Genomic DNA, 19,944 nt, shown 5'->3' on the forward strand with positions numbered 1-19,944 from the left:
ATATACTATCCTTCCTGAGGCAAAGCATCCGCGTTAAGCTTATGAATGAAAAAAGGTATCTTTAAAAGCATTCTCTCTCAAATGCCCCATATTTGCCTCCAGCTTTTTCCCCTATTGTGGATGCATTTTATTGGAGAAATACACACAATAAAATATGTAAAAAAAAAAATTCCAATTAGGACAGTTTTAAAACTGAGATCTCACCTTCAGTTTTTATTAAGTTCTGTATATATTTAACATATTCATTTTTGTTCGTATGGGGCAGAAATGGTCACCATTCTGTTTATTATAACGAGAGTATAGTGTCCCATAAAAATAGTTGCATGTTTAGTGTTAAAGATAACCAAAATACCCAAAGATTTGAAAGTACAAATGGTGATACTCCTCAGGTACACATCAAGAACACAGCTGCGGTCAGGATCTTTTCAAAGAGGGTTATATTTGCCTCCGAGCCAGTCGATGCAGGATTGCTCAGCTATGGTGCCCTCAGAAGTAGCCTGGAATTCCCTTTCTCCCGCTTCAAGAACTCACTGCTCTTATATATATACTAGAGGCCAGATGCACGATATTTGTGCAAGAATAGGCCTTCCTCCCCACCCCCACCCACACTTCCAGCACTGGCTTCTCTCTGGCACCCCAAACCTGGTCTGCGGGAAGGACGTCCAACTAATTGTCATATTAGGCTTTTATTATTATAGATTTTATTAATTTTTTGCAGAGAGGAAGGGAGAGGAAGAGGGATAGAGAGTTAGAAACATCAATTCAGCTGACTCCTGCACACTCTCTACTGGGATGTGCCCGCAACCAAGGTACATGCCCTTGACCAGAATCAAACCTGGGACCCTTCAGTTCCCAGGCTGACGCTCTATCCACTGAGCCAAACCGGTTAGGGCAGAACTTACCTGCTCTTTACATTGAAGTTCAGATCGCACTTTCTCCCGTGGTTCACCTATAAACCTGAACTTTATGAATTCCCTTCAGGTATTTGTTTTCATAAGGATATGTCCCAACTAACTCTCATGTGATTAGCGCAAATCTGATTTTAGGAGGACACAGAACCTGCAGAACCAAATGTAGATTGCAGTGCTGGGTCCCTGATTAGAATAAGGAATGCACCCGGGGCTCCCAAGCTCTCTGAAAGCGTGGCGTTTGGGGATGGGGTAAGCCAGGGCCAGGGCAGCACTGGTTTCCAGCCCGCCAGTAAGAGCGGACACAGTAATTGTGACAATGCATCTGAGCGTGGTGGGGGGGCTGCGTGGTGGGTAGAAGGCTTCCCACAACACTACCAGGAAGTGCGGCCGCACCTCCATGCCACAGACTCTCGCAGGTGACTGCCCCGCCCCCGCGAGCCCCCAGCGCCCAGCATCGCCCAAAAGCCGGGGGGCTGCGCTTGGGCCTCCGGGGAACTGGGCGGTGGGGCGTTTGGATTTGGGGGTTCCCTGCCAGCCTCGTCTATTCCCTCTGGGAGGGAAGACGGGCAGGGCTCTCTCCGCTCTCCCCTCCATCTCTGCACATCCAGGCCCACTCTGCGCTCCCCGCTCTCCCGGAAAGTGGAAGCAAGCATCTGAGTAGGGAAGACCCGGTCCCCAGACGCCGCCATAAAGTGAGAAAGTCATTCAGCCGAAGAGCCCGAAAGCCAAATCGGTCCACTGGCGGAGGGGCTGAGCTGGGGAGTGGGGAAGCCGGGAGGGAAAGTGCAGGCCTCTCAGGTTCAGCTCCCGCTGCAAAGACGGAGCCTTTCACATCAGCTGGAAATCTCTACTCTCTCCCTCCCCGCACCCCCAGCCATTTTTTAATGTAACAGTTCTATTGAGCTGTAATTCACATACCATAAAATTCATAAGCTTTTAGCATATCCAGAGTTTAGCATATACAGCTATCACCACTAATTTTAGAGCATTTTCATCAACCCAAAGATACCCAAATCCATTAGCAGTCACTCCTCATTCCTCCTTCCCCCTGGCAACAAATTTTTTTTTCAATTTCTATGAATTTACCTATTCTGGACATTTCATAAAACTAGAATCAAAGAAAATATAATGTTTTCTTTGGGGCTGGCTTTGTTCACATAACATAATGTTTCAAGGTTCACCTCCATTATAATATGTATCAGTACTTCACTCCTTTTTATAACTGAATGGTATTTCATTGGATGAATATACATTTTGCTTATTCATTCATCAGTTGAAGGACATTCTGGATGTTTCCACTTTTTGGCTATTATGAATAGGAACATTTGAGTGCAAGTTTCTGACGAACATATGTTTTCAATTCTCTTGCACATACTAGTAAACCTAGAAGTGGAATTGTGGAGTCATAGAGTAACTCATGTGTTTAACATTGTGAAAAATTGCCAAACTCTTTTTCATGGTTTTCAGAATTTTACAATCCCACCAGCAATGAGGGCTCCAGTTTTCTCCACATCCTCAACAACAGTTCTTAGCGTGTGTCTTCTTATTTTAGCCATCCCCGTGATCGGGAAGTGGTATCTCACTGTGGTTTTGATTTGTTTCCCTAATGCCTAATGACACTGAGCACCTTTGCATGAGCTTACTGACCATTTCTTCTTTGCAGAAATCGCTATTCAAATCCTTGCCCATTTTTTAATGGGTTATTTGTCTTTTTCTTGTTGAGTTGTAAGAATTCTTTATATATTCTGAATACAAATACCTTATCAAATATATTTTCTCCCAATCCATGAGTTGTCTTTTCATTTTCTTGATGGACTCCTTCATGCATAAAAGTTTTTATTATTTAGATAAAGTCCAATTTATTTTTTCTTTTGTCACTTGAGCTTTTGGTGTCATATCTCAGAAACTACTGCCTAATTCAAACCTTATGAGGATTTACACCTACAGTTTCTTCAAGGTCGTACATTTAGGTCTATGATCCAATTTGAGTGATGTTTTGTATATGATGTGAAGTAGGGGTCAAAATTCATTCTTTTGGATGTGGATATTTAATTGTTCCAGCACCAATTGGTGAAAAGATTATTCTTTTCCCTTTGAATTGTTTTGGCATCTTTGTCGATAAGTGTAAGATTGTATTTCTGGATTTTCAATTCTATTCTATTAATCTATGTCTAGACTTACACCAGTAAGTCTATGCCCTGACTACTGCATTTTGTAGTAAACATTGGAATCAAGAAATGCAAGTCCTCCAATGTAATGGACTGAATTGTGTCCCCCCCCCAAATTCATATGTTGAAGCCTTAACTCCCAATGTGATGGTATTTGGAGATGGGGCCTTTGGGAGATGATCAGGTTTAGATGAGGTGAAGAGAGTAGGGCTTCATGACGGGATTAGCGCTGTATTTAAAAAGAGACCACAGATTTGTTCTCTCCCTCTCTCTCTTTCCCCATGTCAAGTGACAGGGAGAAGGGAGCCATGTGTAAGTCAGAAAGCGTTCTCACCAGAACCCAACCATACAAGCATCCTGGCCTCAGACTTCCAGACTCCAGAATTATCCTATACTAATAAAAGACAAACATGCAAATTGATCGTACTTTCGCTATGCCTTAAGCCATGCCCACCAGCCAATCAGAGCGACTATATGCAAATTAATCCAACCAAGATGGCGACCGGCAGCCACGGAGCTGGAGCAAGCAGGAGGCTTGCTTGCTCCAGTGATGGAGGAAGCCAAGGTTCCCCGCCTGCCACAGCCCGGCTCTGAGCTCCACTGAAAGCAACAAAGTTTCAATTATAGAAGGTAAATAAATCCCAGATACCTGCTTTCAGCCAGCCGTGGCCATGGAGCTGGAGCAAGCAGGAGCTGGCTCTGAGCTCCACTGAAAGCAACAAAGTTTCAATTATAGAAGATAAACAAACCCCAGATACCTGCTTTCAGCCAGCCATGGCCACGGAGCTAGAGCGAGCAGGAGTGGGTTGCCCCCGGCGATGGAGGAAGCCAAGCTTTCCGCAGGCCTCCACTAAAGGCAACAAAGCTTCAATTACAGAAGATAAATAAATCCCAGAATAAAAAAAGAAAAAGAAAAAAAGGAGAGGCTGGGAGATTCCGTCGCCAGGGTGCTTGGCCAGCCTGAAAACAGCTCTCAGCCCCTCACCCAGACTGGCCAGGCACCCCAGTGGGGATCCCCCACCCTAAAGGGGGTGTGGCCAGCCTGCAAACAGCCATCAGCCCCTCACCCAGGCTGGCCAAACCTCCATGGGGTGAGGGTCCCCACTGGGGTGGACATCCTCCGAGGGGTCCCACACTGCAAGAGGGCATAGGCCGGGCTGAGGGACCCCCCGAGTGCACACATTTTTGTGCACTGGGCCTCTAGTGAGAATATAAATTTCTGATGTTTAAGCCATCCAGTCCACGGCATTTTGTTATGGCAGCCTGAGCTGACTAAGGCAGAGGTCATAAGGGTGAGGCCCAAGTGTCATAGGACTGGCATTGATATAAAAAGAGGAAGAGAAACTGAGAGTGTGGGTGAACAGAGAAAAAGCCATGTGAGGACATAGTGTGAAGGCTGCAAGCTAATGAGAGAGGTCACACCAGAAATTCACCCTGCTGGCACCATAGTCTTGGTCTTCTAGCTTCCAGAGCTGTGAAAAGATAAACTTCTGTTGTTTAAAGCACTCAGTCAAGTCTGTGGTATTTTGTTGTGGCAGCCCTAACAGACTAATTCATCTAACTTTATTCTTCTTTGCACAATGGTTTTTAGCTATTTTGGATACCTTGCATTTCCATATGAATTTTAGGCTCCACTTGTCAATTTCTACAAAAATGCCAGTTGGGATTTTGATAGGGATTGCACTGAATCTGCACATCAATTGGAGGCTCGGGAGTATTGCTATCTTAATAATATTAAGTCTCTTATCCAAGAGATTCTTTTCATTTACTTGTCTTCTTTAATTTCTTCCAACAGTGTTTATTAGCTTTCAGTAACCATGTCTTATAGTTCTTTTCTTAAAGTTATTCCCAAGTATTTTATTCTTTTTGATGTTATTGTAAATAAACTGGGGTGGGGTTTTTGTTTTTTGTTTTTTGTTTTTTTGGATTGTTCATTGTGAGCATACAGAAATATAATTGTTTTTTGTGTTTTGATAATGTATCCTGAAACCTTGCTGAACCTACTAGTTCTAATAGGTATATATTGGCTTCCTTAGAAATATATATATGTCATCTGACAAATGGAGATAGTTTTATTTCTTCATTTTTTTAATCTGGATGTGTTTTACCTTTATTTTTCTCCCCTAATTTCCCTGGCTAGAACCTTCAATACAATGTTGGCTAGAAAGGACATCCTTGTCTTATTCCTGACCTTAGGAAGAAAGCATTAGCCTTTCACCATTAAATATATCAGCTGTTAGCTATTTCAGGTCAAAGAAATTCCCTGCTAATCCTAGTTTGTTTTGTTTTTCATCAGGAAAGAATGTTGTCAAATACTTATTCTGTATTGATTGAGATGATTTTTGTTTTGTTTTTTAAAATATTCTTATTAATGTCAGAGAGGAAGGGTGAGAGAGAGATGGGAACATCAGTGAGAGAGAATCATTGATTGGCTGCCTCCTGCAGGCCCCACCCTGGGGATTGAGTCCACAACTCAAGCATGTGCCCTGACTGGGAATCGAACCGTGCGCTTCTGGTTCCTAGGCTGATGCTCAACCATTGAGCCATGCCAGCCGGGCATGTCCTCTATTCTACTAATATAGTGTATTACATTGATTGATTTTCATATGTTGAATAAACCTTGTACAAATCTCATTTAGTTCTAGAATATAATCTTTACTGATGTTGCTGGATTTTGTTTGCTAACATTTTGTTGAAGATTTTTGTTTCTATATTCATAGACATAATGAACATAAACACCATAGTTTTCTTGTGATATTATTGGTATGATTTTGATATTCAAGGTAATACTGGACTCAGAGTGGGTTGGTAAGTGTTCCCTCCTCTTATATTTTTGGAATACTTTGTGAAGGATTGGTGTCTATTCTACTGTAAACATTTTGCAGAATTCACCAATGAAGCTATCTGGGTCTGGGTTTTTCTCTGTGGGTAGATTTTTTATTATTAATTCAGTCTCTTTCCTGCTATCAGTCTATTCAGATTTTCTATTTCTACTTGAGTCAGTTTCAATAGTTTGTGACTTTCTAGGTTTTTGTCCATTTAATTTAACTAATTTGTTGGTCAATTTAGCTAAAGTTTTGTCCATTTTGTTGATCTTTTCAAATAAAGAACTTTAGGTTCTGTTGATTCTATCTTTCTATTCTCTATTTCATTCATTTTTCTATTCTCTAATTCATTCATTTCTGTTCCAATCTTTGTCATCTCTTTGCTTCCATTTTGAGAGAGAGAGGAGAGAGAGAGAGAGAGAGAGAGAGAGAGAGAGAGAGAGAGAGAGAAACATAATTTGCTGCCTCCCACACACACCAAGAATGGAACCCGTCACCTTTTGGCCTACCTGACAACGCTCCAATAACTGAACCATACCAGCCAGGGCTCCTTTTTCTTTCTTAAGGTGGAAAGTTAGGCTATTAATTTGAGATCATTCTTCTTTTTTAATATAGGGGGAGTTTAAATTTTTAAATTGATTTTAGAGAGAGAGGAAGGGGAGAAAGAGAGACATTGATTCATTGCTCCACCTATCCATGAATTCATTGGTTGCTTCCTTTATGTGCCCTGACCAGGGATCAAGCCCAAAACCTTGGCATACTGGGAAAATGCTCTAACCAAACGAGCTACCCAGCCAGGGCTTAATATAGGTGTTTACAGTTATAAATCCCCATCTAAGCACTGCTTTAGCTGTATCTCATAAATTTTGGTATGTGTGTTTTTGTTTTCATTTAACTCAAAGTATTTTCTAATTTTCCCTTCTTTCACCCATTGTTATTTAGGAGTGTTCTGTTTAATATCTACTTTTTGTGAATTCCCCAAATTTTCTTCTGTTACTGATTTCTAATTTCATTCCTTCGTGGTCAGAGAGCACATTTTATATTATTTTAATACGTTTGACTATATTAAAGCTTGCTTTATGATCTAGCATATGGTCTGTTCTGGAGAATGTTCCATGTATACTTGAGAAGGATGTGTATTCTGAGTGGAGTGTCCCATAGATATCTTTTTATTAGTTCTAGTTAGCTTACAATTTTGTTCGAGTCTTCTATTTCCTTTTTTTTTAATATATTTTATTGATTTTTTTACCGAGAGGAAGGGAGAGGGACAGAGAGATAGAAACATCAATGAGAGAGAAACACCGATCAGCTGCCTCCTGCACACCTCCCACTGTGGATGTGCCCGCAACCAAGGTACATGCCCCTGACCGGAATCGAACCTGGGACCCTTCAGTCCGCAGGCCGGCGCTCTATCCACTGAGCCAAACTGGCCAGGGCCTATTTCCTTTTTGATTTTCTGTCTGGTTGTGTTATCCATTACTGAAAGTGAGGTATTGAAAGCTCCAACTATTATTGCCGAATTATCTATTTCTCCATTCGATTCTGACAGTGTTTGTTTCATGTATTTTAGAGCTCTGTTACTAGGTGCATATAAGTCTATAATTATTATAAATTCCAGACAGATTTATCCTTTTATTTTTATAAAACATTCTTCCTTGTCTCTATTAATTTTTGTCTGATATTACTATAGTAATAGCTCTCTTTTGGTTATTGTCTATGGTATATATTTTTCCATGCTTTTATGTTTCATCAGTTTATGCCTTTAAATCTAATGTGTCTCTTATATACAGCATATAGGTGCATCATATTTTTTTATTCATTCTGCCTATCCCTATCTTATATTGAAGTTTTTAATCCATTTAACAATTTAATGTACTATCTGCAATTTTGCTATTTTTTTCTATGTCATGTCTTTTTTTGCCCTTCTATTCCTCCATTACTGCCTTCTTATGTGTTATAGATAGTGCTAGTGTACTACTTAAAGTCATTTAAAGTATCTTTTATTTACTTCTAAAGTTATTTTCTTGGTGGTTACCCTGGGGATTACAATTAATATCTTAACTCATAACTACAAGTTTCTTCTTGGAATTTAAATAGTCTAGTCAACATTAAGTCCAGAAAAATGAAAAGGAACTTTTCAACTCACAAACACTGTTTAGGTAAACACTGGGAGGTTGCTGTGATAATAAGTACCTGCCTTTGGTATGAACACTTACCTTGTCTAATAGTGCATTCTGCCACAATCTAAAGATACTGAGGTAACTTCTATCCCTGGCACCAAAAGATGTAAAGAAAAACTGAAAATAAAAAGAGTAGGATAATTTTAGTGACATTTTAAAAATGGGGAAAGTATCTGTCATGAAGCTCTGTTGGCATTTGCCATGGTCAAAGCAAACTAGTAAGTCACCACCGCCTACTTTATATACTCTTTTTAACTTTTTGTTACAATAGATGAAAAACAGGTAATTGGTGCATGGACAAGGTGTCTTTCACATTGTACCTTACAGCAAATACAATTTCATCAATATTTACTAGGGAAAGGAGCTTGAAATAGGTTGCTATTTATGTTCATCGTAGTTTAACTATGAAAATCAATCTAAATAGAGGAGAATCGAAGATGGCGGCATAGGTAAACACCGGCAAAGAGATGTGATTTGGTAGCCCTTTGAGACAAGTATAAACAAAGAATATGAAAAAATACAGTGGATTTCAGAGATAAATTAATTTTTAAGGATCGTAATTTTAAATTATACCATCTTTCACCCAGCTGGCATGGCTTAGTAGTTGAACATTGACCTATGAACCAGGAGGTCATGGTTCAATTCCTGGTCAGGGCACAGGCCCGGGTTGTGCCCTCATCCCCAGTGTGGGGTGTGCAAGAGGCAGCCAATCAATGATTCTCTCTCATCATTGATGTTTCTCTCTCTCTCTCCCTCTCCCTTCCTCCCTGAAATCAATAAAAATACATATATTTTTTTAAAAAATTATATCATCTTTCATAGTCTCAAATATCTAGAAATATCTAATCTCTGCTAATTATACATATAAAACACCCATATTAACAATAAACTTTGCTTTGAATTTTGTAGGAGAGAAATAGCATGTTTCAACCTATAAGTCTATGTTTGCATGTAACCCTATTTCGTCCTATGCATTTAAGTGGATTTTTGTAGTCACATTTTAATATAGGCTCTTATGAAAAAATCTGACAAGTGGCAGCACTAAATATAGTTTCTGTGTATCATCTCTTCCCTTCCCTTAGTTTGTGACTTTTTATGATTAAATGTTTATTTCCAGGAATGAGAAAGCTCAGTCCTATGTTTGATTTGTTAAATAAAATATCAAACTAATAATATTTCAGGTGTTACATTTTTCATTTTTCATACAAAGATGTTAAAGTATAATTTTCTAATTAACACATTGAAACCTTGCTATATAATAGTCTCCAAAAAGCAAACTTTTTATAACAAGAACATAGCTAGGAACTTTTCCAAATAGGATTACATACATAACATGTGACCTAATGTCACACATAGAGCCCTAATCAATTTTCCAGATGGGTATAGAAAGATTCTTCATATATCTCCACTAAGAAATGGCAGATATTACAGGTGGATAATATAAATGATGGCGGTTAAAGATAATTCCCATCCTAAAATATTATTTAAATGATTGCGTTTACTTGTATGCTACCCAAACCTCTGTTCAACAGAATCATTTGTTTGTATTACTATTATGCATAAAAAACAATTATAGAATTATTACTGTATTAGGAATAATAAGGATGGTTTGCTAATGCTTATTCTATTTCTTATAATGAAGAAATGATAAATATGGAATAAAGTTCTCTTTAAACTATAAAGTATAAAAAATGTTAGAAGTCATTTAACCATCAATAAGTATTTAAGTATACAGAAATCTAGCATGAAATTCAATGTACTTGATTAGATATCCATAATTCTAAGAAGAATTGCTTAGATTCCTAACACTGATGATTAGTATAGGCAGATTTTCTCCACATTATGTAATAAGGCAAAGGCAGAAAAGTTTTTCACCTTTTCACTGTCGGTAGCGATCTGGATAGCATTTGGGATGAGTCGAGCAGTTTTCTCCTTGGTCATGAAGGTTATATTTTTTAAAGCAATAGAAATCTAAATACACAAAAGGAAAAAAATTGCAAAATGGTTTTTTCATAATACATATAACACAAAACACCAAGTATTACATCAATTTAACCCAAACTAGAAAAACCTAAAGGAGTTCATATTAATTACATGTTTGTTTTGTTCTCAGAAAAACAGAGTCAGCAGTCAGACACTCTTCCTTTCAGTAATTTCCCGCTTCAACTCCTATCTCTAACATTAGGATAAAGTGTGAAAAGACATGTGGGTGTTCATGTTCTACACACACACACACACACAATTCAGACTGTGATAAGACATGATTTTGGCAGTCAAAAGGATGTATAATCAAGCTTTTTTCAATCTGAAATCTTTCTCCGACTGTATTACATATGTACACATGGAGCTCAAAGTATTAAGAAAAATATATTGCACACTTCTACAACACATATTGTGTTTACATATATACAAGTAGAGATATACAAATATATAAAAATTTACTTTAGGATTTAAAGTACATTACTTTTAGGAGTACTGTATTCATTTCTATCTGCAATTATTTGTATCAACATATCAAATCAAAATATGTCTTACTGTAGTTTCCCACTTGAAGATGTTGCTATGGAAACATAGCCAGTTTTCTGAAAGGTATAGTCGTCCCTGAAGCAAAATGTCTTTCTGAAGAGCACAAGCATAATCTACACAAATAAGGAACAGCTTAGTCACAAAAACATGGCAACTTAACAAATCTTATACTACTTTAGTACACAGAAAATCTTCATTCATTAGTTCATGCGTTCATTCATTCATTCATTCATTTACTCATTCGTATTCTTGGTGCACCAGACACTAGGGTTACCAGAAAAGGACCTTGGCCTCATGGAACACAGTCTAGAGGGGAAGGCATACAATAAACAAATAAATGTATAAGTATAATGACCAAAGTGTAGAGAAAGCTCTGAGAGAATATAACAAGGCATACATAGGTATGGGGGATGGGGCAGGTAGGAAGTTAATCAGGAAAAGTTTTCCAGAAAAAGTAATCTTTAAACTGAGACCTAAAGATCAATAAAGGGTCAGCGAGACCATGAGGGAACAAACAGTATTTACAAAGGCCCCATGGTAGAAAGAAGCACAGCACATTTAAGCTACTGTATACAAAGACAGATCTCGGGCCTGGAGAAGCTAGGCAAGGGAGGGTGTCTCAGCCCTGGCGAGCTGTGGACCTGGTGAGAAGCCCCTGGTAAGTTTTAAGTGGAAGGGGCATGATCAGCTGTATCTTTATTCACACTGGGAGAATGGATTCAGATAAATCGATTGGAAATCCAAGGGAAAACTGACGGTGGCCCAGACCAAAAGATGACAGTATTAAGAGAAAGAAGTAGGTAAATTCAAAAATATTAAGAGGTAGTACTGATGGAAAATTGGTGATTAATTAGATGTTGGACAAAGATGAGGGAGAGATAACTCCAACAAGTGTGTGTGTGTGTTAGTTTGTTTTTTTAAAGTTGATCCTCTCCACACCAGCATTAAAATCCAGCAAAATCAAGAGTACTGGTAAATGCCACTGCCTATAACAAGTTAATACCATGCTTCTAAGATTAAGATCTGACTCTTTGGCTAATGTAAATACTAGCAGTATTGCTAAATTACCAATTATACAAGATATAAAAGGCTGCTATGAGGAGATTTAGTTAAACTGATAAATTTTAAAACTATATATACAGTGATTAGGAATTTTAGGAAAACTTGTGGAGGTTATAAACCTCAAAATATTTAAGTTTAGTCATTAAAATTCTAAGCAAATACTGAAAATTGAGCAAAGTAATGCACTCTTTCAAAATGCTTCCTTCAGCAAAACAAAACTGAGATGCCACCAAACAAAAAATCCTAGCAAATAATTAAGCAGATTAAGTTACTCATTTACTAGTAAGCATTTCTAAAACAGAGATTGGGCTAAAGATCACCTTGAGGTGTCCTGAAGTTTTTATCGAAACCACTGACACATGTTTCTCAAATTTCACATCAGAAATATCCGGCAGACTTATTAAAACACAGCTTGCTGGGCTGCTCCCCCAGAGCTTCTGATTAAATGTCCGGGCTGGGATGAAGAGTTTGCATGTGAAACAAGCTCCCAGGTGATGCCAACATGGCTGCTCTGTGGACCACACTCTGAGGACCACTGCATTACTTTACATTAACTATGTACAAAGCCACAGTGAGCAACTGGATTATTTTAACTGGAGATTATTTAATATAGATTGGTTTTAAAAATGGTTTCCCAAAAACAGGTATATTTTATTTTAATAAATTTGTGCCTCAATAAAATTTAGTTTTCATATAATAGCTTTGTGAGAAATGACCAAAATATTTTAAAAGCAAAGGGATTTTTTTTTTTTTGCTCCCAATTTTCTTACTGATAAACAAGCTCATAATTATCAGCATTTCAGAAAGCAATAGTCTACCTGATTTGAGTCATGTTAACAATCTGATTCATATATAATGGAATAAGAAAGTAACATTTATCAAAAATCATTTTATGGCCTGGCCAGTGTTGCTCAGTGGTTGAGCATCAACTATGAACAAGGAGGTCACGGTTCAATTCCTGGCCAGAGCACATGCCCAGGCTTCAGGCTTGATCCCCAGTGGGTGGGCATGCAAGAGGCAGCTGATCAATGATTCCCTCTCATCATTGATGTTTCTATCTTTCTCCCTCTCCCTTCCTCTCTGAAATCAATAAAAAAAATTTCAAAAAATCATTTTATGGCCTTGGTCAGTATGCTCAATGGTTAGAACATCGGTCCTAGCACCAAAGGGTCAAGGGTTCAATTCCAGATCAAGGGCACATACCTGGGTTGCAGGTTAGATTTCCCAGTCCTGCGAGGGCCAACCAATCAATGTCAATTTCTCTCTTTCTCTCTTTCTCTCTTTCTCTCCCTCTCTCTCTCTCTTTCTCTCTCTCTCTCCCTCCTTCCCTCTCCCTCCCTTACACTCCCTAAAAATCAATGGAAAAAATATCCTCAGGTGAGGATTAACAAAAATAAAAAATCATTTTATGGGTTTTTATTACTTTATAATTGATTACTAAAAAGTTAGAATAAAATTAAGTAAATTCAATAAGCAACATAAGTCATTTTGATATGTGGTACATCAACTTACTATTATATGATCAATTTTGGCAAAATTGAATGATTCCAACTCAAAGATTATTTTAATAACTATAATGAAACAATGTATATAGTGGAAATATGTACAGTGTTATGGGAATACAGATGGAGTGAACCATATATTTCTAGAATAAGCTTGCATTATAAGTAGTATGCACATATTTAAATAAACAATATGTACTATTTAGTTTTACCAAAGAATTTAGGCATATCTACACTAATAAAAGAGAAACATGTAAATTGGTGTCACTCCGCTACGCTCACCAGCCAATTGGATTGGTATGCAAATTAACCCAACAAAGATGGCAGTTAATTTGCATACATAGGTGCCCAGTGGCCTGGGTTCCGGGAACATCATCAGCACCCAGGTCACTCCAAGGTAGGCCCTGTGTGGGCCCTGAGCAGCGTAGGAAGGGCCTGAGCCAGGGGGCTCCTGGGCAGGGGCAGAGCTGGCCATCGGAGCTGCGGGGGGCCCCTGCCCAAGCCTAAAGCCTCGGCCAGAGGCGTCAGGCCTGGGCGGGGCGGCGCGGGCATTCAGGAGGGTGGATGGGGGTCGATGCCTCTGGCCAAGGCGTCAGGCCTGGGGCGGGGGGCCCGAGCCGGCGATCAGTGTGAACTACAGAGGAAACACCTTTTCTGACCGCTCATTGGCTAAGCTACCTGTATGCCACTGGTAATATTCTTAGTAACTTGGGTAATAAGAATCCAAAAAGGTGATCTAGGGTTTTTCACCACACTCCTGGAGAAAAAAACAAAGGTCCGCTGCTGGAGGGCTAAGAAATGTCATATCCTGCCCTAGCCGGTTTGGCTTTGTGGATAATGCCTCGGCCTGCCCACTGCAGGGTCTGGGTTCAATTCTGACCAAGGTTGCAGGCTCCTCCCTGGCCGGGGCCCAGGTCAGGGCTCATGCAGGAGGCAACCAATCAAAGTGTTCCTCTCACTTTGATGTTTCTCTTTGTCTTTCCCTTTCTCTTCCACATTCTCTAAAAATCAATGGAAATATATCCTCAGGTGAGGATAAAAAAAAAAAAGGAAAAAAATTATTATTATATGAAAGACACATCTTGAAAATGCCTAAAGAAAGTTGTCATTTTTTCATGGTGAAGGGACTGGAGTCTGTGTTGATGAAAACACCTTGTTGGCTGCGGTGACTGGCAGTGGCTGCAGCAGCGGGGTGATGGGGCTGGTGCCTTCCCCTGATCAGCCTGGTCGCCTCCCACAAAGGGAGGCCAGACTGCTGCTTAGGCCCGCTCCCCAAGGGGAGCAGGGAGCGGGCCTAAGCCGTCAGTAAGACATCCCCTGAGGGCTCCCAGTATGTAAGAGGGTGCAGGCTGGGCTGAGGAACCCCCCGCCCCCCGCCAGTGCACGAATTTCATGCACCGGGCCCCTAGTCTATCCATAAGAGAGATGACAGTGAATTAAAAGAGTGTGGTTAGCGCAATGAACTTCTAATTCAAAGGTTCCAGGTTTGAGTCCTGGCAGAGTCACAGTCTTTGAATTGTGCACCTGAAACCTGTATAATTTTGTTAACCATTGTCACCCCAATTTAAAAAAGGAAAAAAAAGAATGTGTTTTTTTAAATAATCATTCAGGAAATACACATGCAAAAGTATTCTTTTCTAGCAGCAATCATTTTTGGGAGCCCAATAATATGAACATTGCTTTAAGAAGACCTTAGAACAACATTTTTAGGATTGTTTTCAGATTTCGTATTTAAATTACAAAAGATAACCATTGTCATGTTTCATACTTTAAATTTTTCATGTTATTTTTTTTTTAACCTGAGACAAATACAAATTGGAAAAAAAAAATGATTTTCTTCAGTGCAAAAAGGGAAAAGACCCCCATTCCCTTTTCTCAGAGCATTCTCTTTAGAAAACTTGTAAATATTTTCTCAGCTCCTTTGAGATGTGTGTGAATCTTTTTTGTTGTTGTTGTTGTTGTTAATTCTCACCCGAGGATATTTTTTCCATTGATTTTTTAGAGAAAGTGGAAGGAAGAAAGGAAAATGGAAAGAGAAACATCGATTGGTTGCCTCCTACCCCCACCTCAACTGGAGCCTGGGATTGAACCTAAAACCCGTGTGCATGCCCTTGACAGGGAATCAAAGCTGAAACCCTTTGGTGGGAGGGCCAATGCTCTAACCATTGAGCACACCAGCCAGGACTGGATGTGTACGAATCTTTTTAAAAGCAAAATAATCATCTGGCGTCATTTGTTGAAAAGACTAACTTATCGCCGAAACCGGTTTGGCTCAGTGGACAGAGCGTCGGCCTGCGGACTGAGGGGTCCCGGGTTCGATTCCGGTCAAGGGCATGTACCTGGGTTTCAGGCACATCCCCAGTGGGAGATGTGCAGGAGGCAGCTGATCGATGTTTCTCTCTCATCGATGTTTCTAACTCTCTATCTCTCTCCCTTCCTCTCTGTAAAGAATCAATAAAATATATTAAAAAAAAAAAGAAAAGACTAACTTATCTCCATTGAATATACACCTTTCTCAAAAATCAGTTCACAATATTTGCATGAATTTTTATGTGGGCTTTTCTTTCTGTTCCACTAATCTAAGTATCTATTATTTGGCAAATCTCATGCTGTCTTCATTACACTACCTTCATAATGTCTTGAAATCAAGTAGTGTGTAACCTCCAGCTTTGTTCCTTCTTTTTCAGAATTATTTTGGCTATTCTATTTTTTTTTTTGGATATTCCATATAAATTTTAGAATCAACTTGTTAATATCTATGAAAAAGCTCGCTGAGATTTTCATTTGAGGGAACTGAGATCTTAACAATATTGAGTCTTCTGATCCATAAACATTTATTGGATCTTCTTTTATTAATGTTTTCCAGTTGTCAGCATAGAAAGCCTGCACGTTTGTTAGATTTATACATAAGTACCTCATTATTGGGAGGCTCTGATATAAATGGTATTTGTAAAATTCAAATTCAAATTGTTTATTGTAAGTATATATTAATATGATTCTTTCTTTTACCTTCAATTAACTTTCAATCTGTGACCTTACTAAACTCGCCCATCAAATCGAGATTATCTGATATTTAATGAGATTATCTAAGATTTTCTACCAGAAAAGCAAATATACACACTGAAAAAATATCTAGAAAACTGCCCATAAAATATTAACGAAAATTATCTAGAGGTAGTAGGATCCCCAATGATTTAATATTTTTTTGTAAAGCTTTAATGTTTTATACAACACTGTGTCATCAAATTAATTTCTTTCAATAAAGCAATAATGAGTAAGATACTCATACTAGTATACAGGTTTCCATGAAAAGTATCTGACTTCAAGTTGACAAACTGGCAAGAAACATTTGCAACACACATGGAAAAAATCTAATTTTTTAAACATCTAATAAGCTACTTCAAATTAAGAAAAAGACAAATAACCACTAGAAAAACAAGCAAAGTTTATGAAGAGAAAGCTTCACAGAAAAAGATATATAAATAGATCCTCAACCTCCTTCTTAATTAAAGAAATGCATATTTAAACAATGACTATGCACCATTTCTAGCTACTAAATCTTGCTAAAGCAAAGTTCCTGAGGTATGGCAAAACAGGTACTTAGAAACACTGCTGATGAGAATAAACACTGGTACAACCCTTTTGGAGGATAACTCGGCAACAGTAAACTTTTTAAATGTTCATTACCCTTTTGCCACAATTCCACTTCATGGAATTTATCCTACAATGTGTGCACATGTGTGATAAAACAAACATAAAAGAAGATTCAAAGTAACATTAGTGGTAATAGTAAAAGACAGGAGCCAATAAAAATTCCATCATTAGGGGATTTGTTAAATAAATTATGGTACAAAATTCATATTGAATATTAAGCAACCATTAAAAGAATAAAGTGGATCCATAAGCAGTGCTAATAGAAAGAGCTCTAAACAAGATTCAAAGAGTAAGCAAGCACAGTGTGCTCCCATTTGAGTTCTCTTAGGAATATATGTATATTCCCCTGGGAATATAAACAGAAAATTTCTGGAAATATAAATAAGAAATTACTAAAGGTAGTTATCCCCCAGGAAGAAGGTTGGCGTGAGCTTCATTGGAAGGGCCACTCACCTTCACTATATGCCCTCTTGTAGAATTCGAACATTTTATTATGAGAATGTAGTACTTTTAAATGTTCTTCTTAAAAGTTGCTTTAATTTATTGTTATGATTTTTTAAATACTGGGCTTTAAAGTACTCTAGCTATCTAGAAATTCAGTTATGTTGTATTAAGTACTGCAAAAGAGTATCAGAAATCTGAGAAAGTTCAGTGGATAAATGGTTAAATAAAATATATACTAAAACAAAAACACAGTTCTATATTTTTATTGTAAAATATCTATATTAAGTTTATATTAAAAATAACGGTTCTTTCTCTCCTTGTGCACACATGCACAGAGGAAAAGCTATGTCAGGACACAGTGAGTAGGCAGCCACATGCAAGTCAGGAAGAGAGCTCTCACCAGAAAGTGACCTTGACAGCACTTTAATCTTAGACTTCTAGCTTCCAGAACCAGGTCTTCACCGTCCCCTGACAGAGCATTCAGCCTCCAATCTCTTCAACCTTTATTAAGTCTTCTACACTCCTACCAGAATGATCTTGAAAGCTAGCAAAATTTGCCCAGCCAGCGTGGCTAATTGGTTGAGCATTAACCTATGAACCAGGAGGTCACGGTTTGATACCAGGTCAGGGCACATTCCCAGGTTGCCCGCTCGATCCCAAGTGAGGGGCGTGCATGCAGGAGGCAGCCCATCAATGATTCTCTCTCATCATTGATGTTTCTATCTCTTCCTCTCCCTTCCTCTCTGAAATTTAAAAAAAATAAATAACGCACTTTTGTAAGAAAAATGACTAAAATCTGCTCCTAAAACATCTATATCTGAAAGATTACACGAATAATGATATAGCCCTAGAAAATTTTATAAAATTGCTCTACAACCTGTTAAGGAGTATCTTTTATTTGGGGAAAGATAATATATATTGAACATCAAATTTAAATTTTTCTTACAAAACCATTTGAAAGAAGCACCAGTAGAAATTGTGACAAATCATTTCCCTTTAGTTCTATTTTCTTAGCCATTATTTAATATTTTTATAAGTCAGACATCACCCCTCCTCAAATTACAACTTAGTTTTACATTGTGTAATGATGAATAACATGCTGCTTATATTGAAAAACATTTTCTGTCTAGCACAAAAGCTGTAATTTTCTAGAGTATTGTCACTCATCAGTTCTATTTTGATAATGAGGTAGTAAAGTGGTTTTCTGCAACTTCCTGTCTTTCTTACCTGCTATCAGCTTCTCTGTGTCAGGTAGTTGTGTGAACTGTCTTCTGTATTCCTCATTCCTGTCTTTATAGGTGGAACTTGAAATCTGTAACAATGAAAAGATTAAATTTTTGTTATACTCATTAAAGGAACTGAAATGTAGCATCTTAGAAATACATTTTAAATGAACTTTAAAATAATATGCTTTTGATGCAACATTTTGTATGTCTTTGGATGAAAAACCACATAAATAAACATTTCAAAGAACACCAAAAGGAAGTAAAGGAAGTTACCAGCATGATGGAGTGAAGAGTTTGGCAAATCCTCTCTGCAAAAGCAAATTTATAGCTGGGAAAAAACTGTCAAAAAACAATCACCTCAGTCCTGGCCAGTGTGACTCAGTTGGAGCGTCATCCCGTGCACCAAAGGGTTGAGGGTTCAGTTCCCTGGACACATATGGTAACCAGGTTTTTGTGTTCGATCCCCAATCTGTCGTGCAGGAGGCAACCAATTGTGCTATTTCTTTTACATTGATGATTCTCTCTCTCTCTCTCTCTCTCTCTCTCTCTCTCTCTCTCTCTCTCTCCCTCTGCCTTCTCTCTCTCTCTAAAAATCAATGGAAACATACCCCCCACCGTGATGATTAAGAAAAAAAAATCACCTCAAATTATTGGAAGCTGACCAAATGCATACAATAAACTGAAAAATAATTGTTCATGAAAATCTACTGAACTTGGAAATACTAGTAGTAGAGGTCTGGGGCACTGTTTCATTAGCCAGCTCCCACTACTCTTCCTACCCTATCAGTTAAGTCAGTGCGGTAGTTCTCTGAGGGTAGAACAGGTCATGAAAACTAGCAGCTTTGCTGAGAGAGTGGATTGAGTTCATTCTGAGTGAAAAGCAGAAAATCCTAGGCCCAAAAGTGCAAAGGAAAACTCTGAAGCTATCAAAGTGAATGTAGATTGTAGATCCAATGGGGGCAAGAAACAAGCAGACTGGCAGATTAGCAGGGGACTTAACAAAGAGATCTTGGGGGGAGAGACAGCCATAAGTAGGCTTGATAAACATTCAATGTATTTCTGGCTGAGCAGGGGCTGCATGATATGTAGCAGAGATTTAGAGAGATCCCAACTATCCACACATTCCTGGCTAGACTCATAATAAGCCTCAGGGGAAGATAAAAACTGAGGCACACTTGAAAATGGTCTGAATTTTAAATGCTTTCCCCAATTTACACACAAATCTGTCAGCAGAAGAGAAAAAAACACCTATTACTGGCTCTATGTATTTGAGCACAGTTTTGACCAATCATTGACTGGCATAAAGGATGACTCCTGGGAAGGCATCTTTAAATAAAAACAATAATAAACAGGGCAGAGACATTTGTTGCCACATGCCACAGGACAAACTGATTTCACAGATTTATTATAGGTAAGTTAATAAACAAAAATCAGCAATGACAAGCT

The 19,944-nt window shown here is 38.4% G+C and overlaps 1 protein-coding gene across 1 annotated transcript; it reads right to left on the minus strand.

Annotated features, from left to right (window-relative positions):
• Positions 1-6,413: 6,413 nt before the first annotated feature.
• On the minus strand, positions 6,414-18,584 carry LOC102442664 (GRAM domain-containing protein 1C-like; the record flags this gene model as incomplete). The annotated part of the gene is made up of 5 exons (XM_014450535.2): positions 6,414-6,464; positions 8,121-8,201; positions 9,960-10,055; positions 10,620-10,723; positions 18,500-18,584. Coding segments are annotated over 5 exons (417 nt in total), but the record flags the coding sequence as incomplete, so codon positions are not given.
• Positions 18,585-19,944: the final 1,360 nt, after the last annotated feature.

This window comes from Myotis lucifugus, unplaced genomic scaffold (genome assembly GCF_000147115.1).
Source record: "Myotis lucifugus unplaced genomic scaffold, Myoluc2.0 scaffold_2595, whole genome shotgun sequence".
NCBI lineage: Eukaryota > Metazoa > Chordata > Mammalia > Chiroptera > Vespertilionidae > Myotis > Myotis lucifugus.